This window comes from Chrysemys picta, chromosome 6 (assembly GCF_011386835.1).
Source record: "Chrysemys picta bellii isolate R12L10 chromosome 6, ASM1138683v2, whole genome shotgun sequence".
In the NCBI taxonomy this organism is placed as follows: domain Eukaryota; kingdom Metazoa; phylum Chordata; order Testudines; family Emydidae; genus Chrysemys; species Chrysemys picta.
Window position 1 is genome coordinate 26060635 of NC_088796.1, and position 27015 is coordinate 26087649.

The 27015-nt window shown below is 45.5% G+C and overlaps 2 protein-coding genes across 18 annotated transcripts in view; one reads left to right on the forward strand and one right to left on the reverse strand.

The window, feature by feature from the left end:
• The window catches only part of CPLANE1 (ciliogenesis and planar polarity effector complex subunit 1), a 183362-nt gene that overhangs the window by 90511 nt on the left and 65836 nt on the right, over window positions 1–27015 (reverse strand). For all 17 annotated transcript variants that reach the window (XR_010588771.1, XR_010588770.1, XR_010588767.1 and 14 more), the window contains 5 exons: window positions 26511–26649; window positions 24230–24339; window positions 13308–13469; window positions 13037–13145; window positions 1063–1369 (listed from right to left, as the gene is read on the reverse strand). Coding sequence is in view for 11 of the 17 variants with exons in the window: in XM_065550010.1 (XP_065406082.1) it covers window positions 1063–1369; window positions 13037–13145; window positions 13308–13469; window positions 24230–24339; window positions 26511–26649 (827 nt within the window). In the remaining 6 variants the exon portion in view is untranslated. The remainder of the gene's footprint in view (window positions 1–1062; window positions 1370–13036; window positions 13146–13307; window positions 13470–24229; window positions 24340–26510; window positions 26650–27015) is intronic.
• On the forward strand, window positions 6691–8546 carry LOC135972346 (uncharacterized). Its single transcript, XM_065550033.1, has 2 exons — window positions 6691–7132; window positions 7943–8546. The coding sequence occupies exons 1-2, from the start codon at window positions 6742–6744 to the stop codon at window positions 8443–8445; spliced, it is 894 nt and encodes a 297-aa protein (XP_065406105.1). The 5' UTR covers window positions 6691–6741; the 3' UTR covers window positions 8446–8546.

Consider the following 27015-nt stretch of genomic DNA (forward strand, 5'->3'; position numbering starts at 1 on the left):
TAAGCCTGGGGTCTTTGGCATAATTCAGAGTGCTAAAGGACCAAAATTCAGAGGGATGGCAGGAATCCTCTTTGAAGCACAACTGTCCCAGAAAATAAAATAAAAATAACCAAACAACTACATAAAGAAAAGGGCTAATAAAATTAGCTAGATCAGAAGAGTGGGAAGCTGAGAACAGTAAAGACACAAATGCTCAGATGTGAGCCACAGGAACTGAGTGGCAATGGGTCCATGCCTCCCTATATGCCCTCGTTTGGGAGCACAAGGAGCTGCTCTGCACAGGTGTGGGCCCACGAACACTGCTTTTTGGTCTCTGGTTGAGTGTGCATGGGGATGCGCACATGCTACAGTGGAGCACCCATACGGACATATACTTGAAAAGAAGTCCAATATAGTTGTTTTTCACTGACATTAGGAAGACACAAGATCCTACATGGAGAAATCTCAGGGGACAGGGCAATATTTAGGCTACCTGGAATCTGCTATCAGTTGAGTTCTAAACCATGGGGCTGGGAAGACAGTGGGAGCTACTGGGGCCTAGTGCCCTTGAGCAGCTGCCAGTAGGTCTGGTGGATGAGCAAGAGAGGAGCTTATAAACCAATATTCATCTGTGATTACCTGCTACCAATAAAACTGGCTGCTGACTGGAGTGGTATGTGTGCATGCATAGAATGGATTATGGATTAACAGCTTAATCTAATTATCACACAAAACAATTGTGTATGTGTAAGAGACAAGAAAGATTCAGGTTCAAAAGTAGTAGTCAGACAAATCCTCTTCACTTTTTAAAAAGTTCTCTCCCCTTCCAGAGTTCCTTGCACAGGCCCACCATCACTCCCTGCCAGCACACTGCCTGCCTGCCTCTGCAGTCTATATTTGTTGACTGTAACAAATGCATTAATAAAGAGAGACAATGAAAAGGAAAAAAAATAAATAGTTTTAGTTGAATATTAAGCAGCTGGGCGGCAGGTGAAAGGTGTGGTGAAACTGTACTGAAAAACAATCTGACAGTAGCTTTATGTTTTGTTTTACTGCGCTCCCAATTTGTTACTTTCTTAATACCTCTGAGGTGAAGGTGCTTGATTTCTTGTTTCTTCTGTAAGCAAAGCTTCAGAGAGTGTATCTGCTGTTTCAGCATCACTATATACTTGAGGATTTCCACAATCTGAGAGTGTACTTCTGCTTAGACTGGTCCCTAATGAGAACCTATCATAGCAATGTGCCTCATCATCTGGTGTCTCCTCTTCCGATGGCTCCCAGATGCTCATTTCAATGGGACCTATGTTCCTTATTACACGTTTCAGCGCTTTCAGCCTCACTTTGTGGGTGGCTTGAATAACAACAGACATCATTTCTTCACTTTTGGATCCTAACCAAAGAAAAAAAGAGAGAGGAGAGAAAGAGATGGGATTTTGAGTGTATAGTCCATATATTTCACATTCTCTAAGATTAGCAGAACATAAATTAATCATATAAAGTATATTCCAATTTATATCCAGAAGAATAAAGATGAAGTTATTTAGTATTTGGGACTCAATTTATGCAGTAAGTCTTTAGAATAATTTATACTTAATTTCAACTTGTAAGTTTATATTGCTATAAAGAAATTTTGACTGTTTTGATTCATGTAGTTACTATTTATTTTCTAACTGAAGAAACACCATCACTTTCAAAATTGCACATCTGCTAGAAAAACTTCTATCTACTATTGTTACAAGTCACAATTAAGATTACTAGAACCTAAAGAGATGAGAAGAAAAATCTCAATTCTTCCCCATTCTCAAGTTTGCTTATGCTATGACAGCAGTCAGTTTAACTATTTCCTCTATAGAAGTAGTCCATCAGACAGTTTTCCTGGTTGTGTTTCATATATTTGAGACAAATACTGTAAATTACTGTTCAAAATACACTCTCAAGAACACAGAACCCAAAATTGTACATGCAGAATATGAGTGACAGACACAAACAGGTAACTGTTTATGCAAAACAGGTAATATTCAAAATGAAATGCATACAAAATATACAATGCATACCAAAAATGAGTAATTGCGTTTGAACTCCCATTCATTCTTGATAAGCTAATGAATTTACAATTTTTGTAAAATCTAATGAATGTTAGCTATCAATGATGCAGTGAATTAGAGGTTAAGCATGCCACAAGGAACCAATTCTAGTCCCAATTCTGATGCTGACTCACTGTGCGGTTTTAAATGAGAAAGTCACTTAACATTTCTGAATTTCTGTAAAATAGAAATAAAATAAACAACAACAAACAACAACAGTTACCTACCATCTCTTAGGGACATTTTTAAATGTACAACCATTAACTAACGTAAAGCAACAGTTAAGTGCCATCAAAGGAATCTTTTATGGCTTTGTAATTAAATTTATTTAGTATGCTGCCCTAAAATCACTGAATAATCAAATTTTAGGGATGGAATATGGCTCTGGAAGGCTCAGGGGACTGGTATTAGAATAGACACCAAAAGATATCATCACCTATTAACTTATACAAAATTAGCAGATGGTCTCAGTCCAGTTCCTAGTACACTGGATCCACATCAAAAACAAAAGGTTGAGTAGTTTCAACTATAGAGACCAAGACTCAAATAATCATATTTAATTAATCTTTCAGCCGTAGTGGGCATGCATGAGCACCATGCATGTGAGTTCGGAAATATTTAGTAAGCAATGTCCATTGGTCTGTGCATCTGCAGTTGTTCTTCTCCTCATGCTCTGAAATGATGGTGTAAGGGGCAATGTGGACCAACGCCTCTTCAGTTCCTTCTACTATGAATTCAGTCATGATCCACAGCAATGGGAACAGAGGGTGGGTAGTGGCATGGGCAGCAGGTGAAGCTTCCCCTGGGGGAGACTAGCTCCCTGTCCTGCCTCTTCCGCCTGCAGCCCCGCCCACACCTTACCCCTGCTCCATATCCCACGGCACCACTCTCCCCACCTTAGTCCTCTCCTCCACCCCCTGCCCCGCGAGGCCCCCACCACTCCCCACATCCCTCCTCTCCTCCACCCCCACACCCCACCACATGCGAGACCTGGGCGGGGGTGGGAGGGGTAGAGTGGAGGAAAGGAGGGACTCGCCAGGCAGCGGCGGGCACCTCGGGGAAGGGGCAGAGTAGGGATGGGAAGACGCAAAGCACAGACGAGGCCACCACGACCCAGGTGTCCAGCGGTGGGGCGGCGGTTGCGCCAGGGGAGGCTTAACTTCCCCTGGCCTATTATACCTGCCACCTATGGGTAGTGGAATAAAGACAATGACCACATATCTCAAATAACCTCAAGATACAGAAAAGTAATCTTCATTTCTTCTTCGAGTGAGGGTCCTTCCCTCTGTGTATTCCACACATGAGAGATTAGTAAGCAACAGTCAATCAGGAGGTGATGTGAGGGGATGGATGGTATGGATACAGGAACACCTCACTTAAAGTCCTCCCGGTTAACGTTGTTTCGATGTGAAGTTGCTGATCAATTAGGGAACATGCTCGTTTAAAGTTGTGCAATGCTCCCTTCTAACGTCGTTTGGCAGCTGCCTGTTTTGTCCACTGCTTGCAGAAAGAGCAGCCCGTTGCAGCTAGCTGGTGGGGGCTTGGAACCAGGTGGACCAGCAGCCCCTCTATCAGCTCCCCTTAAGTTCTCTATGCAGCAGCTGTCCCTCCCCTAACTGCCATGTGCTGCTCCTGCCCTCTGCCTTGGAGCTGCTCCCAGAGACTCCTGCTTGCTGTACAGGGGGAGGGAGGAAGAGGGAGGCTAATGTCAGGGTGTCTCCCCCTCCCCCCTGCTCCTGCACCCCGCTTACCGCATCTTCCATAGAGCAGGCGGGACACAGCTTCTAGGCAGTAGCTGCGGGTCTCAGGCCTCAGCAAGCTGATTTAATTAACAAGGCAATGTACTTAAGCCTGGGGTCAGCTACTTAAAGGGGAAATGCTCATTTTTTCTCTCACACACAGGGTGTGTGTCTCTGTCTGCCCTCCCTCCTTTCCTGCTGCCTTGTAGAGTGTTGTGAGAGTTAACCTTTGAGGGCTCAGTCAATTGCTAGTAAGGTATTCCTTGGGAAATATCCCACCCTCTGACTCCTCCACTCAACCAAGTTTCACAATCATCATCACTGTGCGCCAGTATTATATTGTTTGTTTAAAACGTATACTGCATGTGTGTTCGCATGCGTGCGTGTGCATGGAATTATTTTCCAAGGTCCTCTATTTTAAGAAAAGAAAATTGTTTGGGAACCAAAAGATGTGGATGGTCCTTTGATTTGGGGATACATTGGGAACAATGGGAAAAACTGACTGATGAAAGTGAAAAAAAAAAATCAGGCAATATGCAAAAGATGTATCTAAGTCTGCTCAGCTGGGAAAAACAAACATTTTGATCCACAATGGTCAAATATTAAAATTGGGGAAAAGAGGAGAAAAATTGGCAATTTCTCATTGGTGTGATGTTTTTAAAGGATGGTCTCCCAGTGTCACAGCTCTTCTAAATGTAATGCTACATCCTATTGTTATATTATTTGCATTAATTATTTTGTTAATCTTTATTATGCTATGTTTATACTGCCAAATAAGAAAGCAAAAAAAAGTTTTGGAGCAAGTGATATATGAAATTGAATTGCTTGCAGAATTATAAAGTGATACAATAATTAATGGCATTAATCATGAATCAAGAGGGAGGAATGTTGGAAGATATATACACATTGTGATTCATATAGCCATGTAATATGTTATAGAGGCCTGGTATGAATGACGTGTGATTGACATGAATATATGCGTTGCAAGTTGGCAACCAAAGCAAGAACTTAAGGTCAAGAACTATTAGAACTATTTGTGCAAAAACCATCTTGTTATGTTCCAAGAAAAATACAGAGAATCAGCAGAAAAGGAAACACCCCCAGCTGGACTGATATCAAATTGTTTAAGAATTGGAGGAAATGGCACGCCTTGGATCTTGGCAGCCCACCCAGGATTGTCTCTGGAATTGTGTGGGTAGAAGACCTAGTAAACAAAGGCAAAGAACTGATGATGCAACAGAATGGACTATGATTTCTGCAAATCGGAGTTGTTTATTTATCCAGAGTCCTGTTTGGAATAGATGTGGTTTTCTCCAGCTCCTGCATCTTATGACCTGAAGGAGTCTCGACTGGCCATTGAGACCATTCTGACCTTTGGACTCTGGTATAATATGTTTGGGGTGTAAATGTGGAGTGATTAAGGTTTGTTTTGTAATCAATAAAGAGCATTTAGAGTATTATATACACCTCTACCCCGATATAAGGCGACCTGATATAACACGAATTCTGATATAACACAGTAAAGCAGTGCTCCGGGGAGGAGGAGGAGGGGGCAGAAGGGAGGGAGGCTGTGCACTCCGGCGGATCAAAGCAAGTTCGATATAACGCGGTTTTCACCTATAATGCGGTAAGATTTTTTGGCTCCGAGGACAGCGTTATATCGAGGTAGAGGTGTACCTACATTGTGTCTGGTATCTGCCTGCTCCCCATCCCGTAGGGAAACCTCTATTGCGAGTTTAACACTGGTAACAGCGCAGGGTCTGATCTGGATGTTGATGGTAACAGTAGGGGATGCCTGTTTTTTTGTTTATGTCAGAACCAAGATGGGAACCAACGGATCCTTACTCCTGCATGCCATACTCTCCTGCAGGGGCCTATGTTCTTAGGGCTCATGTGCTAGGACATACTTGACTTGGAAGGAGTCTGAGATGGATATTCTATCTTCAGGACAGATTTAGAGGACGATCCGTGTCTGTGATTGTGAGAGTGCCCTTTTATTCTCAGAAAAAAACCTTGGAAATTGTAGCTTCAGCTCCTGAGTTTGAGCATAGAGTTGCGCTGCCCTCTGATTGAGACCAAAGCACAGGGGAGTCTCCCCAACCTGGATCTGACTTGAGTCTTATGGCTTTCTTCATTAGGTATTTTCTAAGTCTGAGTTCTCGACCCTTACATGTTCAGGGAGCGAAAGAGTGGCCGATGCTACATTTAGCAGAGACATAAGCTTCGCCAAGGCAGTAAAGGCAACACTGGTGTTCGTTGCTCAATCAAAAGGAGCAGGGGCATGAAACACAATTCTTAATACCCAAGACTCTGAGCACAGTCCCTGTCCTCAGGAGAGAGCTTCCCCAAGACGGGAAGAGAACTAACTAAGCTACACTATACTAAGTTCTAAAGGCTATAAATCTTAGGCCTGGTCTACACTACGGGTTTAGGTCGACTTTAGCAGCGTTAAATCGAATTAAGCCTGGACACGTCCACACAACGAAGCCCTTTCTTTCGACTTAAATGGTCCTTTAAACCGGTTTCTTTACACCACCTTCGACGAGGGGATTAGCGATAAAATCGGCCTTTACGGGTCGGAATTGGGGTAGTGTGGACGGAATTCGACGTTATTGGCCTCCGGGAGCTATCCCACAGTGCTTCATTGTGACCGCTCTGGACAGCACTCTCAACTCAGATGCACTGACCAGGTAGACAGGAAAAGACCCGCGAACGTTTGAATTTCATTTCCTGTTTGCTCAGCGTGGAGAGCACAGGTGACCACGCAGAGCTCATCAGCACAGGTAACCGTGATGGAGTCCCAGGATCGCAAAAGAGCTCCAGCATGGACCGAACGGGAGGTACGGGATCTACTCGCCATATGGGGAGATGAATCAGTGCTAGTTGAACTCCGTAGCAGTAAAAGAAATGGAAAAGTATTAGGAAAGGTCTCCAAGGCCATGAAGGACCGAGGCCATAACAGGGACACACAGCAGTGCCGCGTGAAAATTAAGGCACTACGGCAAGCTTACCACAAAGCCAGAGAAGCAAACGGAAGGTCCGGGGCAGAGCCGCAAACTTGCCGCTTCTACGCGGAGCTGCATGCCATTCTAGGGGGTGCAGCCACCACTACCCCAACCGTGTGCTATGACTCCATCAATGGAGAAACACACAGGGAAGACGGTTCGGGGAACGAGGAAGATGAGAATGGAGGTACTGTAGGTAGCTCACAGCAGCAAGGAAGCGGAGAAACCGGTTTCCCCAACAGCCAGGATATGTTTGTGACCCTGGACCTGGAACCAGTAACCCCCAAACTCACCCAAGACCCTCAGGGCACACAGGAGACCTCTGGTGAGTGTACCTTTGTAAATATTTGTAAACATTACACATGGTTTAAAAGCAAGCGTGTTTAATGATTAATTTGCCCTGGCAATTGCGGCCAGTACATCTACTGGAAAAGTCTGTTAACGTGTATGGGGATGGAGCGGAAATCCTCCAGGGACATCTCCAGAAAGCTCTCCTTCATGTACTCCAGGACAGTAGCACGTAGTCTGGAATCATTGCATAACAAAGCATGGCAGCGTATGGTCCCGGTGTTTGCTGGCATGCAGACAATATCCATTCCTTATCTCTCTTTGTTATCCTCAGGAGAGTGATATCATTCACGGTCACCTGGTTGAAATGGGGTGATTTTATTAAGGGGACATTCAGAGGTGCCCGTTCCTGCTCTTCTGAACAGAAATGTTCCCCGCTGTTAACCACGCGGTGGGGGGAGGGGTGAAGTGATCATCCCAGAGAATCGTGTGTGTGTGTGGGGGGGGGTGGTTTACTTGGGTTTGTGCCGCATGTTAACCGGGAAACCGCAGCCCCTCCTTTTACATTGAAAACCCATTTTAAATGGCCAACCCAATTCATCCTTGATATGGGAAATGCGCTGCTGTTCGAAACCTTTCCCACATGTTAAGAAGGTTAAAAAAGCCAAAACACTGTGGCCTACCATGGCTGCCTGCAAGCCGAAATATGTTGCCTGGGGCACTGCGTGAGTGATCTCTCATACCAAACCGGCAGGCAGAGGAAAAATGCGACCTTGTAATGAAAGAGTGTACCCATTGTTCTCTAAAATGTGTCTTTTTTAACCACCTCTCCCTTCTCCTCCACCAGCTGCAAATGTTTCTCCTTCGCAGAGGCTAGTGAACATTAGAAAGAGAAAACGGAGGACGCGGGACGATATGTTCACGGAGCTGCAGATGTCCTCCCACGCTGATAGAGCACAGCAGAATGCGTGGAGGCAGTCAATGTCGGACATGAGAAAAGCACAATATGAACGAGAGGAGAGGTGGCGGGCTGAATGGCGGGATGAAAAGAGCACGTGGCTGGCTGAAGACGATAGGTGGCGTCAGCTTGCAGACAGACGGCAAGAGTCAATGCTCTGTCTGCTGGAGCATCAAACTGATATGCTCGAGCGTATGGTTGAGCTGCAGGAAAGGCAGCAGGAGCAGAGACCGCCGCTACAGCCCCTGTTTAACCAACAGCCCTCCTCCCCAAGTTCCATAGCCTCCTCACCCAGACGCCCAAGAACACGGTGGGGGGGCCTCCGGCCACCCTGTCACTCCACCCCAGATGATCGCCCAAGCATCAGAAGGCTGGCCTTCAATAAGACTTAAAGTTTTAAAATGCAGTGTGTCCTTTTCCATCCCTCCTCTCCCACCCATCCCAGGCTACCTTGGCAATTATCCCCCTACTTCTGTGAGGAACTAATAAAGAATGCATGAATGTGAAAAAACAATGACTTTATTGCCTCTGCAAGCGGTGCTCGAATTGGGGAGGGGAGGGTGGGGTGGGGTGGTTGGTTTACAGGGAAGTAGAGTGAACCGGGTCGGAGGGCGGGGGGGGGGGGGTTGGAGGGTTCATCAAGGAGAAACAAACAGAAGTTTCACACAGTAGCCTGGCCAGTCACAAAACTTGTTTTCAAAGCTTCTCTGATGCGCACCGCGCCCTGCTGTGCTCCTCTAACCGCCCTGGTGTCTGGCTGCGCGTAATCAGCGGCCAGGCGAGTTGCCTCAACCTCCCACCCCGCCATAAAGGTCTCCCCCTTACTCTCACAGATATTGTGGAGCGCACAGCAAGCAGCAATAACAATGGGGATATTATTTTAGCTGAGGTCTGAGAGAGTCAGTAAGCTGCGCCAGCGCGCTTTTAAACGTCCAAATGCACATTCCACCACCATTCGGCACTTGCTCAGCCTGTAGTTGAACAGGTCCTGACTCCTGTCCAGGCTGCCTGTGTACGGCTTCATGAGCCATGGCATTAAGGGGTAGGCTGGGTCCCCAAGGATCACGATAGGCATTTCAACATCCCCAACGGTCACTTTCTGGTCCGGGAAGAAAGTCCCTTCCTCCAGCTTTCGAAACAGACCAGAGTTCCTGAAGACGCGAGCATCATGTACCTTTCCCGGCCATCCCACGTTGATGTTGGTGAAACGTCCCTTGTGATCCACCAGGGCTTGCCGCAGCATTGAAAAGTACCCCTTGCGGTTTACGTAGTCGGTGGCTTGGTGCTCCGGTGACAAGATAGGGATATGGGTTCCGTCTATGGCCCCGCCACAGTTTGGGAATCCCATTTCAGCAAAACCATCCACTATTGCCTGCACGTTGCCCAGAGTCACTACCCTTGATATCACCAGGTCTTTCATTGCCCTGGCAAATTGGATCACAGCAGCCCCCACCGTAGATTTGCCCACTCCAAATTGATTCCCGACTGACCGGTAGCTGTCTGGCGTTGCAAGCTTCCACAGGGCTATCGCCACTCGCTTCTCAACTGTGAGGGCTGCTCTCATCTTGGTATCCTGGCGTTTCAGGGCAGGGGAAAGCAAGTCACAAAGTTCCATGAAAGTGGCTTTACGCATGCGAAAGTTTCGCAGCCACTGGGAATCGTCCCACACCTGCAGCACGATGCGGTCCCACCAGTCTGTACTTGTTTCCCGGGCCATGAATTGGCGTTCCACGGCATGAACCTGCCCCAGTGACACCATGATTTGCACATTGCTGGGGCCTGTGCCTTGTGAGAGGTCTATGTCCATGTCAATTTCCTCATCACTCTCTTCGCCGCGCTGCAATCGCCTCCTCGGCTGGTCCGGATTTCGCCTTGGCATGTCCTGGCTCTGCATATACTCCAGGACAATGCGCGTGGTGTTCATAGTGCTCATAATTGCCGCGGTGATCTGAGCGGGCTCCATGATCCCAGTGCTAGCTATGGCGCCTGGTCAGAAAAAAGGCGCGAAACTAGTATCTGATGGACCAGGAGAAGGAGGGAGGGCGGGAGGGAGGGAGGGCCGAGTGACGACATGGCGTACAGGTACAGGTACAGGTACAGGGAATTAAAATCAAGAAAGGTGGCTGTGCATCAGGGAGAAACACAAACAACTGTCACACAGAATGGTCCCCCCAAAGATTAAACTGAAAACCCTGGGCTTAGCAGGCCGTTGATTTCACGGAGGAAGGGGAAGCAAATGAATACAGAACAAATCTATTTTTTACATCTTAAGCTGGCAGCCGACGGTGCAGCATGACTGATAGCCTCTGCAGTACGATGACGACGGATACCAATCGTAATATACCATCTTCTACCAAAAGGCAAGGGGCTGCTGCTGTGTAGCAATGCACGTCTGCCAGCCCCCAGATCGCCCTCGGCCTCTTCTGGGTGCTTAGCAGACAATACTGGGCAATTGGCAGAAAATAGTATACTACGACTGATAGCCATCATCATCGAGACAGTAGCATGTCTGCCCAGGTGCCCATGATTGACAGCCACTGCAGTATGACGACGACGGATACCAGTTGTAATATACCATCTTCTACCAAAGGGCAAGGGGCTGGTGCAATGCAGCCCTACGGCTGCCAGCCCCACGGCTATTAGTCATGCTACACCGTCTACCGCCAAAAGGCAGTTAGCAGCTGCTGCTGTGTAGCAATGCAGTCCCACGTCTGCCGGCACCCAGAGGACACATGGTGACGGCGAGCTCAGCTGTAGCTGAGCGGGCTCCATGTTTGCTGTGGTATGTTGTCTGCACAGGTAACCCAGGTAAAAAGGCGTGAATCTATTGTCTGCCGTTGCTGTGACGGAGGGGGAGGGGCCTGACGACATGTACCCAGAACCTCCCGCGACACTGTTTTGCATCATCCGGGCATTGGGATCTCAACCCAGAATTCCAAAAAAGGGCACGAAAGTAGTATCTGACGGACATGGGGAAGGAGGGAGGGCGGGCCGAGTGACGACATGGCGTACAGGTACAGGGAATTAAAATCAAGAACGGTGGCTGTGCATCAGGGAGAAACACAAACAACTGTCACACAGAATGGTCCCCCCAAAGATTAAACTGAAAACCCTGGGTTTAGCAGGCCGTTGATTTGACGGAGGGAGGGGGAAGCAAATGAATACAGAGCAAATCTATTTTTTAAATCTTAAGACGATGGTGCAGCGTGACTGATAGCCCTCGGCATCTTTCTGGGTGCTTGGCAGCAAATACTGGGCGCTTGGCAGTTAGTGTATTACGATGGCCTTCAGGCCTATTGCACAATCTGCTGCTCAGGGAAGATTCTGCTAATGTGCGATGAGCCAACTTGTAATAGGACGGTTACCAGTCGTAATACACCATCTACTGCCAAAAGGCAAGGGGCTGGTGCAATGCAGCCCCACGGCTGCCAGCACCCAGATCGCCGATGAAGGCTACCAGTCTACTGCACCGTCTACCGCCAAAAGGCAGTTAGCAGCTGCTGCTGTGTAGCAATGCAGTCCCACGTCTGCCGGCACCCAGATGACATATGGTGACGGTGAGCTGAGCAGGCTCCATGCTTGCCATGGTATGTTGTCTGCACAGGTAACCCAGGTAAAAAGGCGCGAATCTATTGTCTGCCGTTGCTGTGACGGAGGGGGAGGGGCCTGACGACATGTACCCAGAACCTCCCGCGACACTGTTTTGCATCATCCGGGCATTGGGATCTCAACCCAGAATTCCAAGGGGCGGCGGAGACTGCGGGAACTGTGGGATAGCTGTGGGATAGCTACCCATAGTGCAATGCTCCGGAAGTCGACGCTAGCCTCGTACTGTGGACGCGGTCCGCCGACTAGAGCACTTAGAGCATTTTATGTGGGGACACACACAATCGGCTGTATACAACCGATTTCTATAAAACTGGCTTCTATAAATTCGAACTAATTTCGTAGTGTAGACATACCCTAAGAGTGAAATACTAAAATACTAATAATTATTTAAAATTTATATATTTAAAGACTGAAGCAATGATAGAAGAAGTTGTGGACAGAAGATTCCAACTTAGGCCATGAGGCACCAAGAAGGAATTGGAGAGGCATCGGTCAGCACTGCTTATACTTATATTCTAATTTTAGAACACGAGCAACACAACTGCATATGTGCAGAGCAATTAACACTGCTTACTAAAATTCCCTGAACTAAGGTGCATGCTTCACATGTGTACCCACGTGTGGAATACACATAGGGACCATCACTCAAAGAAAAACACTAAGTTTAAATTAGATACTTTTAAAGGATGGATATTGAACTTGAGTTCTAAATATGAAATAAGGCAAGCATGTGGTCCTTCATCTGGAGTAATATCTTTTGCTGTTATTTGTAAGGATGATTCTTAAAAACAACCAACAAATACATTTGAAAGTGGTAGTGTTTATATGCAGTACTGTAAAAATTGATTTAACTATTCTGCCATCATACCAAAAAGGTTTTGTGTTGGTTTTTTTTAAAACATCACAGAATAATGGAATAGTACTTTCCTTCTACTGTTCTTATGCAGCACCTTTCAATATCTGAAAGTGTTTATAAATATAAAATAAGGAGATGAAAACTGATAGCGTACACAAAACGAGCAACCATTAACTCAAACAACCTTGGTAGAATTTTCAAAAGAGTGCAGTGTTTGGCTAACACTGCTCCCACTGAAGTTGATAGGAGTTTTACCATTGACTTCAGCGGGAGAAAAGTTAAACCAACACTGAGCTCTTTTGAAAAATCCCACCCTTGAACTCGATTTGTTGGCAAGAACACTACAGTTCTCATTTCAAAAGCACCATATTGGTAGCTACTACCTAGACAAAAGGCAATAATTCAATGTCTCATCTAAAGGATAGAAATGTTACCAGTATTATTGTTCATAAGAAAAACCAAAAAGCAATGAAGTCATTAAGCCCATTTTATATTCCCTGAGGAAGAATGTGCATTACCTCTGACAATACAGTGTCTAAGTCGCTGCTGAAGAGCATGATATTTATCCCTTAATGGAACTCTTACATCTTCAGAATTAGGAAATGCTTTCACCAAAATTTCTGCCACCTGTACAAAATATATCAGTTTCAGGGTTAATGTTGATGGAAAAATAAGTTATAGCAAAACTCCCAACAAAACTTGTATTATGCAGAGCTCTACAAATAACATTTGCAAGGAAGCTAAAACCCTGTCATTCTCAATATCTTTTGCGGTTTTAGCTTCTTTTACCTTTCTGATTGGTGGTAATTCTCCAACAAGGCTCAGAATTATATCTTGAACAAGTTCTTCAACGTTCATAAACCTAGCAAAAGGGAGCATTCGACAAGCCCATTCCACTGCATTGAGACAATGCTCAACTATACAGGCATCATACTCAGCCTTCTTGCAGTCCTAAAAAATAAATGGTCAGATAAATATTGCTATATATATGAAAAATTCCAGCTAGACTGTATACTTATTGGCAATTTTCATGATGTACACTGAGAAGACTAGAAGCAGCTAGCTAAATGGCCTAAAGATAGCGGTTAGTGCTAGCAAGCTGAAAACCACTGTCTTGCATTCAAAATCAAAAAATCTGTTATACCTTTAGAGATAATTTTTTGGCTGTCTGCTGGAGAGAGCCTTGAGTCACTGCAGCAAATCCTGCAGGATGAGTTGGATTGGTATTAACCAGTTCAAAAATATAGTATATGATTCATACACAATTGGTAGTACCAGAATAGAAAATACTTCGGCAAACTTTCCTAGGTGCTTGTAACTTCTACTTTCTGAGACAAGATATTATAGTAAATAACTGGAAGGCAACTAAAATGGATCAGTTTTGTTTTGAAGCAGCCAGTATCTTCTGCCTCACTAGGGCCCCTTGCACAAAGAGATATTCTGGTTATATTTACATTTGATATAAATTATCTTTTTAACTTTAACTTTTGTTTTCTTGTGCACAGAACATCTTGGCCTCATTTATAATAAAGAAATGACCTACTCCTGCTAACAGTTGTCAGCAACAGGTCTCCCCACAACCTACTGCAACTGTTATTCAATACGGGTTAGTTGCTAGAGTAGACAGGATAAAAACAATCTCAACACTTTTACAGATGACACGATAAATGCCATGTCATCAGGTCTCTTTCTTCTTTCAACTTCTCTTGAATCATGATGCTGGTGGAGGACGACAGAGGAAGAGGAAGTTACAAACCTTGATTTAAATTAAAGCAGTCTTTTATCCTAGTTCAGGGGTGGGCAAACTACGGCCCACAGGCCACACCCATCTCGCCAGACCATTTAATCCGGCCCTCAGCTCTAGCCAGGGGGCTTACCCTGCGCCGCGCGACTCCCAGGAAGCAGACAGCATGACCCCCCCTCCGGCTCCTACGTAGTAAGCGGAGGCGTGGCCAGGCGACTCTGTGCGCTGCCCCATCGACAGCTGTCATCCCTGCAGCTACCATTGGCCACGATTCCCAGCCAATGGGAGCTGCAGGGGTGGTGCCTGCAGACGAGGCAGCACACAGAGCCGCCTGGCCACGCCTCCGAGCCAGAGGTGGGGACATGCTTCCGGGAGCTAGCTGCGGTAAGCGCCACCTGGAGCCTGCACCCTTGAGCCCCCCCATCCCCTGCCACAGCCCTTGTCCCCCTCCCACCCTTCAAACCCCTCGATCCCTGCCCAGAGCCCCCTCTTGTACCACAAGCCTCTCATCCCCAGTCTCACCCCAGAGCTCGCACCCCTAGTCAGAGCTCTCACACCACTCCCCTGTACTCCAACCCCCTGCCCCAGCCCCGAACCCCCTCCCGCCCTCCGAACCCCTTGGTCCCTGCCTGGAGCCCCCTCCTGCATCCCAAGCCCCTCATTTCCGGCCCCATCCCAGAACCCACACCCTCAGCCGAAGCACTCACCCTCACCCCCAATTTCGTGAGCATTCATGGCCCGCCATACAATTTTCATACCCCAATGTGGCCATCAGGCCAAACAGTTTGCCCACCCTGTCCTAGTTGCTTTGACCATTAAGACCTAACCTAATTTTTATGTACCAGATTAGCTTAATGGACTGGTAAAACAAGGAAGTTTGGATATTTTTCAACCCATCTGTGATATACAATGTTTAATGAGTTCATTAAATATAGGTAATGAAAAAGCATGCAGTATATTAATTATGGTAATTGCTACAAAAATGTAGAAAATGCTATATTTCTTGTGATTTATGTCTTTAATTTTCCAAATTAAAAATAAACTAAGGTCCCAGGAAAAATAGCATTACTAACATTTTTAAAGATGTACAGCATAATAGAAATGGACAGCATTATTCTTTGGTAACATATATTAATAGTGTAATTACAGCAAGATGTCTCATGAGATTACAGTATCTTAGAGTGACATAGTTTTGTACTACTGAGTGAAATGGAGTTCTTTCAAGAGGTCATAAAAGTGTACTACAAATCTCCAGAGATCATTTTATGGGAGAAAGGTTACATATTTTAGAGTAACGGGAGTTTTTTCAGATGAGTGGGCCCTGTCTGTAGTCCACTGTGGATGCACATGCACTTTATGCACCTGACACCGAAAGATTCTTGGTAGCAGGGTCTGTTGGTCCATGGTCCTCTCCTCCTCATGCTCCAAACAAAGGGCATAAGGGGTGGCATGAACCGATTGCTTCTCCAGTTACCTTTCTACCATGAACAGCTCTAGGATAAGGCTCCACCGCAGAGGGGAAGGAGGGAGGGTGGGTAGAAGAGCATAGTTTGGGACCACACATCTCAAAGAACTCCAGTTACTGTAAGGTAAGTCACCTTTCTTTCTTTGAGTGATGGTCCCTGTGAGTATTCCACTGTGAGTGACTCCCAAGCAGGATTCATTGAAAAGGATGACGCAAGAACCCTGGCTAATCACTGACTAGAGGACTGCTCTGCCAAAGTATGCATCAGCTGAAGAAGCTTGCATCAGAGCATAATCGCTCATGAAAGTTTGAACAGAACCCCACTCTACAGATTTCCAGGAGAACATCTCATACTGAGGCTACCAATGCTGACTGGGCTCTAGTCAATTGGACCCCAATATCTTATGTGATAGGAGTCACCATTAATTCATAACACAGCAAGATGCAGCCCAAAATTTGGAAAGTCGCTGAGAAGAAATCACTTCCCCTCGCATATGTTCCATAAAGGATACAAATAATTTAGGTGATTTCTTAAAGGGAATAGTCTGTTGCAGGCAGAATGCCAAGGCTCAACAGACAACCAGAGTGTGCAGCTTCCTATCTCACTGGTGGCATATGGCTTTGGGAAGAAGACAGGTAAGTGAATGGCCTGAATTAGATGGAATTCTGAGACTACTTTAGGGGTGAATTTTGCCTGTAATCTCTGTGAAACTTTGCCTTTGTGGAAGATAGTGTAAAATCGATTGGCCATGGGGGCCCCCAGCTGTCTACTGCTCTAGCTGATGTGAGGGTAACCAGAAAGGCAATCTTCATTAGAGGTGGATTAAGAAACATAAAGCTAAGTGTCTCTGTATGCTGATAGGACTCAACTGAGGTCCCATGCTTGGGGTAGATTTCATTATCAGGGGAAAGGTTCTACTGTCACTGTCACGCTACCACAAATGACTCATGACCATGAGTGCCAACCTCAGAACAGACTGTCAAAAAGCAGGGCAGATATCCCAAACTGGTCGTATGTTCTATAATTAGATTTCACCAACCCAGTAACAAATGTGAACTCCTGAAGCACTCTAACAGTCTTACCATGGAGTCACAGACAGCCCTCTTGGACATTCCAATCTATCTTGCCACCGAGGCAAACTGGACTAAGTGATAAACGGTTGCTTGCACCAAAGATCACAAAATATTCAGGTTTCTCCCAGTCCCAAGAGACTTACATTAAATCAATATATAACCCAGATCTCACACCAAAGACAACACTTGTAGCCAATCCTATCGTAAACTAAGGATTTATTAACTAGGAAAAAGAAATTAGAGAGTTATTTATAGGTTAAAGAAGGCAACATATATACACAAATGAGTTACAGCCTATGGTTCCAAAAGGTGACAGACCTGTAGTAAATCATCAGCATTGAATATCTTTTAGGGCTAACCCATGTTGACCCTGGGGATCTCTACTTCTGTTTTGTAGTTCCAGACTGAGAATCCAAACAGCTAAAGAGACAAACCGTCTCCCTGTCAGGTATTTTTATCCCCTCCACCCCAGAGTCCAAACTGATGGGATAAGCTCAGGAGTTGTTCTCTCCTTCCTGGAGGGAGTTAGCAATGCAATCAACAGGGCCTCTGTCCTTTAATGCTATACAATTCCTTATTTGCCTTCAATGGGCTATCTTAATTAATGCTTCTTTTCCTGTTTGGTGAGTTATACAATTACAGAGGTATACAATCCAAACACTCAATACAAGTTTATACATTAGGCTTTAGAGGTTATAAGATCAATATATGCAGCATCCTACAAGCATTTCATACAGACTAAACACATCATCATCAACTTAACATCTAGTATCTATTTTGATAATGCACATAGATACGCAAGACTGGTTTCCAGCTATGCATTTGTAAGTGTTCAATCAGGCCTGAGGCCTTGGCATGAGCTGGCACCTGGTGTGCCAGCATCACAGACACCTTTAGAAAATGTACTGTAACAGGATGGGTGAAGATCAAGTGATTGGTAACAGGCATTGATAGCTGCTAAGTCCACCCATAGGGAACAAAAGCATAGTCATGAAATCTTTAAGAAAAAAGTCCAAAACGACAGGGATGCCGGTATCCTGATAGTAGCTACGCTGTTGGTATCAGACAGTAAACCTTTTTCATTTTGCTGTGTGGCACTTCCTTGTGAAATTCTTCCTATTGGGTTCGGTTTTTCATGTGTGGGTGCCGGGTGGTGTTGGTGGCCTGTGATATAAAGGAGGTCAGACTAGATCTGGTGGTCCCTTCTGGCCTCACACTCTGAGACTCAATTATTGTTAAGAATGGATTGTTCTGCTTTCCAGAATGTCTTTTCTAGGTTAGTCATCCACCCAAATAGCAGGGTGTGATATGGAGAGATGCCAGATTGGGATGTCTGATCTTGCCTCTGTCCTGCGGTCAACAGGTCCAGGAAGAGCTGGATATGGACGCACAGGCATGCTGATATCTGTAAAATGCTTGGAAACCACAACTGTCTGCACCATCCAGGAGCAATCAAGATCACTAACACTCCCTCCCTCTTGCTTGATCTTCCTCAGAACCTGAGCTAAAAGCAGAATGGGTGGGAAGGCATATGTCATTTGCCCCAATCACGGAACTAGAAATGCGGCCCCTCTGGAGCCCTGACCTTGAGCCCCTCGGAACAGTCATTTGGGCATTTTTTGTTCTCTTGAGACACAAAGAGGCTCCAAAGTGGGAACCCCCACTGCTGAAATAACTTCTGAATAATACCAGAACAGAGTCGCACAGATTCCCCTTGTGGTTCTTCAAGAAGTGCCTGCTGAAGCTGTGGGCTAACATGTTGAGTATACCTTGAAGCTGGTATTGCTAAGAGCATGATCTGGGATGCGAATGCACCAGTTCTATAGATTGACCCCCCTCTATGCAATACGGGGTGAGCTTTGCTCCTCTTTGTTTGTAGATGTAGTTTGTACATGCTATCATGTTGTCATGCATGACTTGAACATGCAAGATCCAAATGAACAGGAGGAATCATTTGCAAGCCTCATGTACTGCCTGTAGCTCCAGGAGATTTACGTGCAACTTGGATTCTTGGAGCGAGAGGGGGGTTCACGTGCCTTGTGCCATGTTCATCCAGTTGGGTTCCCTGCCCTAGCAATGAGGCATCTGCAATCAGTCTTTCTGTGGATGGAGGAGTGACAAAAAAGGACCCTCACATATACTTCCTCCTGGTTCTCCCACCAGCAGAGAGAAGCCCACACTTTGTGGGGGGGAGGGTGAGACTACTTTGCCCAGGCTGTGCTTGAGTGGCACATAAACTGTTCACAATCAAGCCTACAGACATCAAAAGTGAAGTCTCACGAAGGAGGTCACATAAGTACATGAAGCCATGTGACCCAAAAGGATGACACGGATGCGACCAGCCAAACCTGAATGATGAGGCTAGGACTTTTCAGCTTGGAAAAGAGGAGACTAAGGGTGAATATGATAGAGGTATATAAAATTATGAGTGATGCAGAGAAAGTAGATAAGGAAAAGTTATTTACTTATTCCCATAATTGAAGAACTAGGGGTCACCAAATGAAATTAATAGGCAGCAGGTTTAAAACAAATAAAAGAAAGTTCTTCTTCACACAGCGCACAGTCAACTTGTGGAACTCCTTACCTGAGGAGGTTGTGAAGGCTAGGACTATAACAGCGTTTAAAAGAGAACTGGATAAATTCATGGTGGTTAAGTCCATTAATGGCTATTAGCCACGATGGGTAAGGAATGGTGTCCCTAGACTCTGTTTGTCAGAGGGTGGAGATGGATTGCAGGAGAGAGATCACTTGATCATTACCTGTTAGGTTCACTCCCTCTAGGGCACCTGGCATTGGCCACTGTTGGTAGACAGGATACTGGGCTAGATGGACCTTTGGTCTGACCCAATACGGCCGTTCTTATGTTCTTATGAGATGCTTTATGGCTTGGAACAGAGATAGGCAAGCTTTGGCTCAATAGCCCAAGGTCGCTCCAATAAAATCAGGTCTGAGAGTTTGACAGAGCCCCACTCTACAGATTTCCAGGAGAGGAACATTGCATAGTGAGGCTACCAATGCAGACTGGGCTCTCGTCAATTGGCCCCCAACATCCTGTATGGTAGGCGTCACCATTAATTCATAACACAGCAAGATGCACCCAAAATTTGGAAAGCCGCCTTTGTGATTAAAAAGGACCAGGAATAGAACCCCTTGTTCCTGTACTCAAGAGGGACTTCTTCCACTGCACCCAGGTATAGTAACTCCTTTACCTCCTGCACACGGAGACTCTCATGAGAGGCGTCCCTGAAGAGGGAGGGATAGGCAGGTGGAAGGTGGGGGAATAGAAAGGAACTGGAGGGTATAACCCCGTTCCACTGTGCTGAGGACCCAGCAGTCCGAAGTTATAGCGGTCCAAGCCGGGAAGAAAGGGGAAAGGCGGTCAGAGAACATTGGGAAATATGGATCCGGGGAATAGTCTGGTAGGTCGCTCTCAGGCGCACCCTCAAAATGACCGTTTGGCCCCCTGCTTATTATGGGTCGCGTTCGACTGGGCAGAGGGTGGAGGCAGGTGGCTCAGGCAGCGCTTGTAACCCTGGGCTTGTTTATGGGGCTGGTCCTGCCGAGGCTGGCTCCCCTGGCCCTGAGGCTGCTGTGGTTTGAACCGCTTACGCGCCGAGGCTGGGACGTAGAGACCCAAGGTTTTCAGGGTGGTGCAGGAGTCCTTGAGGCCATGCAACTTGCTGTCTGTTTGCTCCGCAAATAGGGCCCTGCCATCAAAGGGCAGGACCTGAAATGACTGCTGGGCCTCAGTGGACAACCCAGAGAGGAGCAGCCAAGAGACTCGCCGCATGGAGATAGTGAAAGCCATGGTGGGGTAACAGCATCAGCCATCACCTGGAGGGCCGTCCTGGCCGCAGTGGTGCCTCATTGAGGATTGCTCGGAACTACTTCTTGGAAGCCTCAGGGAGCGATCCTTTGAACTTGGCCATGGCTTGCCACATATTAAAGTCATATCGACCAAGGAGGGCTTGGTGGTTGGCCACTCTCAGCTGAAGGCTGGAAGATGAATAAACCTTACATCCAAAGAGATCCAGCCTCCTCGAATCTTTATTTTTGGGGGTGGCCCCAGGTTGACCTTGCCTCTCCTTCTGGTTAACCGCCTCAACCACAAGGGAATTGAAGGCTGGTGGGAGTATAAGTACTGATGCCCTCTGGTTGGCACAAAGTACTTGCGTTCAGCCCTTTTAGAGATAGGAGCCAGGGAAGAGGGGGTGTGGCACAGAGCCTTAGTGATCTTGGAAACCCCTTCATGAAGGGCTAGAGGATGTCAAACAGAGGCCGAGGACTCCTCCAATTCCTCTGCCTGAAGCCCCAGGTTAGAAGCAACCCCCTTCAAAAGTTCCTGGTGCGCTTTAGCATCATCCTAAGGAACTGGGTGAGGGGGTCCCCAGGATGGCATTGTCCTCATCATTGCCGGACGAGGCTGGTGCCGCAGGAATCTCCACGTCCACTGGTGGTCCAGCAGCTTCCTCCCCTGGGTCCTCCTGGATCCACAGGGTCCTACTCCTTGAAGCCTCGAGTACCGGAGTGGGATGAGATACCGAGGCCGCTGGCCTCTCCGAGGCTCCCCGACACTGATCGGTTGGGTGAATCCTCAAGGGTTCCATGGATACTATGGCGCCAGGGGACAGGTTTTGGTGCCGATAATGTAGTCAGCACCACTGGTACCGGGGCCTGTCTCACAGTCAGGGAACCTCGCTTCAAGCCAGCTGAGTCCTGTTTGTGACTGATGAAAAGTTGAGAACTACTAACTATATACAACTATATTACAGGTTTTCAAAGTTCACAAGAACAGAAAACGAAACAACGTTAGCCGAAGCAGCAGATGTTCCAGCACCGTCACTGGTGGCAAGAAGGAACTGAGGGTGGGGGGAGCCGGTGGTGCCCCTTATACCACGCTACTCCAGGAGGCGCCAAAGCCGGTCCCCTATGGATACTGCTGAGGGAAAGACTTCCGGAACCAGTTCATGTGGCGAGGACACGTACCTAATATGGAATGGACATGAGCAAGCACTTGAAGAAGAATCTCTTGTGTGCAGGATGTACATCTACATGCAAATAAGTGTGCTTCAAATGGAGAGATGCGTACCAGTTGCCTTTGTTTTAAAAAAAAAAAAAAAAAAAAAAAAAGAGGGAATTACGGAGGTCAGGGCAATCATCCTGAACATTAAGCTTAGGATGAAGATGTTCATCCATCTGAGATCCAGAATGGGTCTTCATCCTCCTTTTTGGGGAGCAGTGAGGAAGCTTTTCAAGTAAAGTCATTTTCCCTTCTATTGAGGAGGTATGGGTTCTATTGCCCGCAGATGCAACAATGAATCTACCTCTTGACAGAGCATTCTTTTGTGAGGGGGTCCCTAAAGAGGGACCGGGGGGGGGGGGCGGGGCGGGTTGAAGGGGCAGGGAAAATAATTCCATGGTGTAACCACTAGTGATAATTTCCAGAACCTATTTGTCTGTTAAGATGTCAGGCTTGTGAAAAGTAGGCTAGGCAGCCACCAAATTGGGTATGTTGGATATGGCAGAGGGATTGATTCACAGTTCTCTAAGGTCCTATCAAATGTGTTTTCTGGTGGGATGCTGGGGTTGGAAGGATGATGGGATGGGGGAGGAGGGGAGATGTTATGCTTGCTACTCTGCACCCTCTGTTGCTTCCTGGGTGGCTCATAACCCCTCTAATGATAAAAGGACTGAGGAGCTGATCATTGCTTGTGGGGCTGAGATCTGTGGTGTTTCATCATTGGCACTGGAGTGTAGATGCTCAGCAAGCAGAGGGTGGCCCTTGAGTCCTATAAGTAACGTAATGACTCTTTCGTCTTTTCAGTAAAAGAATTGTTTCCTTCAAAGCGCAGATCCTTCGCCATGGATTAGATTTCTCTGGGGAAATCCAGAGGACTGGAGCCAGAAGGCCAGACATACAATCATAGAAGTTGCCACCAAGTGGAAGGCTGTCCCCACTGCATTGACTAATGCCTGGAGGGACAATCTGGCTAGCAATTTACCCTCCTCAATTAGTGCTTTGAATTGGAGCCTATCCTCTTCTTGGAATTTTAGTGTGAATTCCACTAACTTAGTACAATTAATAAAATCATATTTTGACATTAATACCTGATAGTTTGCAATGCAGAATGGTTAGCTATAACATTTTTTCTCTCCTGAAGAGATCTAAACATTTAGTTTCCTTATTGGAGGTGGTGGATCTAGGCTGTTGTCTGCTTCTTTCAGTGACAGTTTGAACTACTAATGAATTAAGAGCAAGATGTGTAAATAAACATTCTGTTCCTTTAGTTGGCATGAAATATTTCTTCTCCATTCTTTTCGGAATGGGGGCATAAGTGACTGGTGTCTGCCAGACAGTCTCGGCCAGTTTTAAGATGGCTTCATTAATGGGAAGTGCCACCTTACTGGGACCAATGCTCTGGAGAATGTCCAGAGGTTTAATGAGGGGTGTCCTGTACCTCCTTCAGGGAGTGTGTCAGCAATCCTCCTGTGCGGGTCTTGAAACTGCCCAGAGCCATCAGAAAGTAAAGGTGAGGCTGGTGTGACCACCTTATCTGCGGATAACGATGGAACATTGGAGCTGGTGGTTCTGCCTGATCTAGTTCTTCCTATTCCCTCATTAGTTCTTAAGGAAGTTCAGAATCCTCTTTGCAAGGGGAGGCTTGTCTGAATTACCCGTGGGACTGTGTAGATTCAGGATATTGTATGTATGGGTCCCTTGGACCCCCAGTAAGGCCCTAGTGGAAATTAAGGCAGGTCTCATGGAGTAATAAGGTACTATTGATCCCAAGTTGCATAATCTCTTTTAGGAGATTTGGACAGTGCCCAAGAGACTCTGCATGTTCTGTCTGGGCTGACCCCTTGTCTTGATGGGCGTGGTGACACTTTCCCACTAACATCTGACTCAGAAAAGGTGGCGGCTTCAAATTCCATGAACAGTGCTGTCTGTACATGGGGGCCTTGTTATTCCCTGGCTGATATATGATACCGGTGAGCAACTCTCCTTTTTTACAAGCTCTGGACCAATGGTGGGGGAGAGGGGAGAGAATATGTTTGGGTAGGAGGAGACCCCTCCCCCCCACTACTAAAAACTACACAAGTATAAAAATGGCCTAAAACGATTATCTAAAACCTATTTACATAAAATTACAGTTAGATCTAGAAGAAGCTAGATAATGCTGCAAATACTGAAGAGGCTCCATCTCAGACTATAGAGGCAGTTGGTCTGCACCACCCCTTATGCCCTCGGTTCAGATCATGATGAGGAAAGGGTTGCAGGTGTTGGCCAATGGACACTGCTAGCAAGAACCTTCTGAACTCAGGGACATGGAGAACATGTGCAGCCACCGTGGAATACACATAGGGACCATTACTCAAAGAACTGTACACTGTTACAGTAAACCTTTACTGTAATGTCACTATAATTACCTTTTGATTACCCATACTTTCTCTTGCAGTTTGGTAGTGTCTGCAACTGTCAGACAACCTTTCACGAACATGAAGCATCCAACACAATGCACATAATTCTCTGAAGCAACCTACAAGAGAAACAACACAATACAAGTTACTTAAAGGTGAAATAAAGGAACAACTTGTTAATTAAAATGTTCAACTACAGGTAGCAGTAACTTAGAAGAAAGGTTGTAATTCTTGATTTTTCAAAAATGATCAGTAGTCGGATTTCTGTAGTCCCTCTTTGTATCAGTGAGTTTCAATATCTCAGATCTATAAAAACATATGTTCAACATCTTGGAATAGGACTTTCGGACAGATTTTCTTCTGTACTTAGACAGATTCAGGACAGGGGAGCATGAGGAGGACCATCAGGGTGCAATTACATTTACTTGATCCTCAAGCTATTACAATCACACCCCTGACCCTGATTCAGGTTAAGGCAGCCTAGTGGATGCTCTAATTTAAAACTGCTGGTTATAGTCAGTCACTAACAGAACACATTAGTTGTATATTATCACTCTGCTCCCCTTCCCAACCCTCTCCACTCCCCCTTAATGCCCCACAGGAGATTTATTTCTAGCATGAATGTGTCCCATGTGCTTGAGCTCAGACTTTTTTGACTGGCAGCATCTGTTGGGTACCTGCCTATGCCCTAAGTGTCCTCACACACCCACAAATGAGGGAATAAAGGGTAGAACAGGCCCAAGTGTCCCTCAGTTCCTTTACCAATACAAATTGCAGGAGTTATAGGACTCCACAGTACCAGGGAAGGAGGACGGGTTGCAGAATACATACAAACAATGCATTTCAAAGAACCACAGTTACTGCAGAGTAAATTACAGTTTGAGTGATTGTCCATATGTATTCCACTTCTGGTGACCTGGAGTACAAGAGGAGGGTGCTTGGTGTTTATTTGAACAGTGACTTTAGGACAGGTCTGCCAAATCAGACATCAAATCTTGATGCCTCTACAAGGGAGTACTGTTGTGTAAACTTATGTGCTGAACCCCACATAGTTGCCCTACAGATCCCAGAAATTGACACGTTTCTTAAAGAAGCCACAGTAGCTGGCTAGGTACTGATGGTGCTGGGTCTAATCTTTACCAGTGGATCTAAATTTGTTAATTCGTAGCATATTCTGATGCAATTGCAAATCAAGTTAGATAACTTCTCAGTTGATACTGCCTGACTCCTCATAGTATCTGCAAAAGTTCCAAATAATCGTGGGAAACTCCTGAAAATTTTAGTCCTCTCTAGATAGAATGATAGTGACCTAAGCATATCCAGGGTGTGCAGTCTGGCTTTCACTTCGTTGGAGTTGGATTTAGGAAAAAGGAAAATTACTTGATTTAGATAGAAGTCAATATTATTTTTGGCAAGAATTTAGGGCAAGGCCTAAGGAGCACCTTGCCCTTATGAAATACAGCATGCAGTGGATCAGCCTTAATGGCATGTATTTCTCTCCTCTCTCTTGGGCAGATAGGGTATAGTCTGTCACGTTCTGACAATTCTAAACTGTCAGTCCTCTCAGTATTGGAAGGAATCTCAGGTATGTCCTGTGAGATGGATGGATTGTTATGTGAAAATTAAAAACTTGGAGATTGAGAGCCGTAAACCAGTTATGGGAAGCCAAGGAGCAGATTAGAGAGGCCAATGCTTTACCATCCTGAACTTGAAGTGGTAGATGAAGGCATTTAGCAGCCTCAAGTCTAAAACTGGTGCCAGCCCCCCCTTATTCTTTAGATTTAGACAATGACAGCAGTAAGGAACCTTTGGATCTAAGAAAATTATGAGTACTAGAATCATTATCTAAAACATAAAGGATCATGAGATCGCGACCTTTGAGAGCAGCTAGGTGATGCTCCAAGGCTGAAGAAGAGAATGAGTATTTCTCTTCTATGGAACTATGTTAACTGGGGTTTCAGGAAGAGTCACAGTCTCTACCCTGACTGGCACCAATGAAGTACTGAGTGCTATACATTACCTGCAATCAGTACCATGGAGAATAATTTCACCACACAGCACAGTGATGATTTGGGTTGAGTTGAAATCATAAGATTGCTCAGAACCATAGAAATTTTCAGTACAAGACACTGTATCATGACATATTTTCAACCAAATGCAAAAATAAATAAATAAATAAATAAAGAAAGAAAGAAATCAAGCCTAGAGTGTTCCCTTGCACATGCAGCTTCTCATCTCTTGTTCTATTTTCCAACCAGAAGTTACTTATTCGATTTTATTATACACAAACCTATTGTTTTACAAGAAACATCATCAAAGCGATGGTCTCCAGAAGATGCAGGTCTAAAGAATATTGTACTAAATTTAGAATAATGAAGCAAAGTTTCAGGAAATGAACTCAATGAAGGAAGAGTGCCTTTCATTCGAATCTATAGGCAGGAAAAGAAAAGAAAAGTGTTATGAACTTAGAACAATTTTATTTGTGACAATTTAGAAATCAGCAAATTACCTTTATAAGTGCTTACTAATTAAAATGTTTATTCTTCAGTTCGTCTGTATGTGAAAATCCTAATGAAATCAACTGAAGTGTTTCATATCAGGATTGAATGGCCCCTTTAACTTACTGACAGAATGTTGACATAATCAACTATATTTCCATAGGCCTGGCTTTCTATTTCCTGTAATGCAATGGATCTGAAACCCAGGTTAATTTTTTTTAAAGGAACACATTTTCATCTAATAAATGTATAAGCTATGACAACTACAATGCTTTATTTAATATGATGATAGAGTGA

Bases quoted from the DNA above. Each gene is read 5' to 3' on its own strand.
- LOC135972346 (XM_065550033.1), top strand. From the start codon at position 6,742: ATGAAGGACCGAGGCCATAACAGGGACACACAGCAGTGCCGCGTGAAA. The intron at 7,133-7,942 runs GTGAGTGTACCT...CTCCTCCACCAG, and splicing joins GGGCACACAGGAGACCTCTG to CTGCAAATGTTTCTCCTTCG.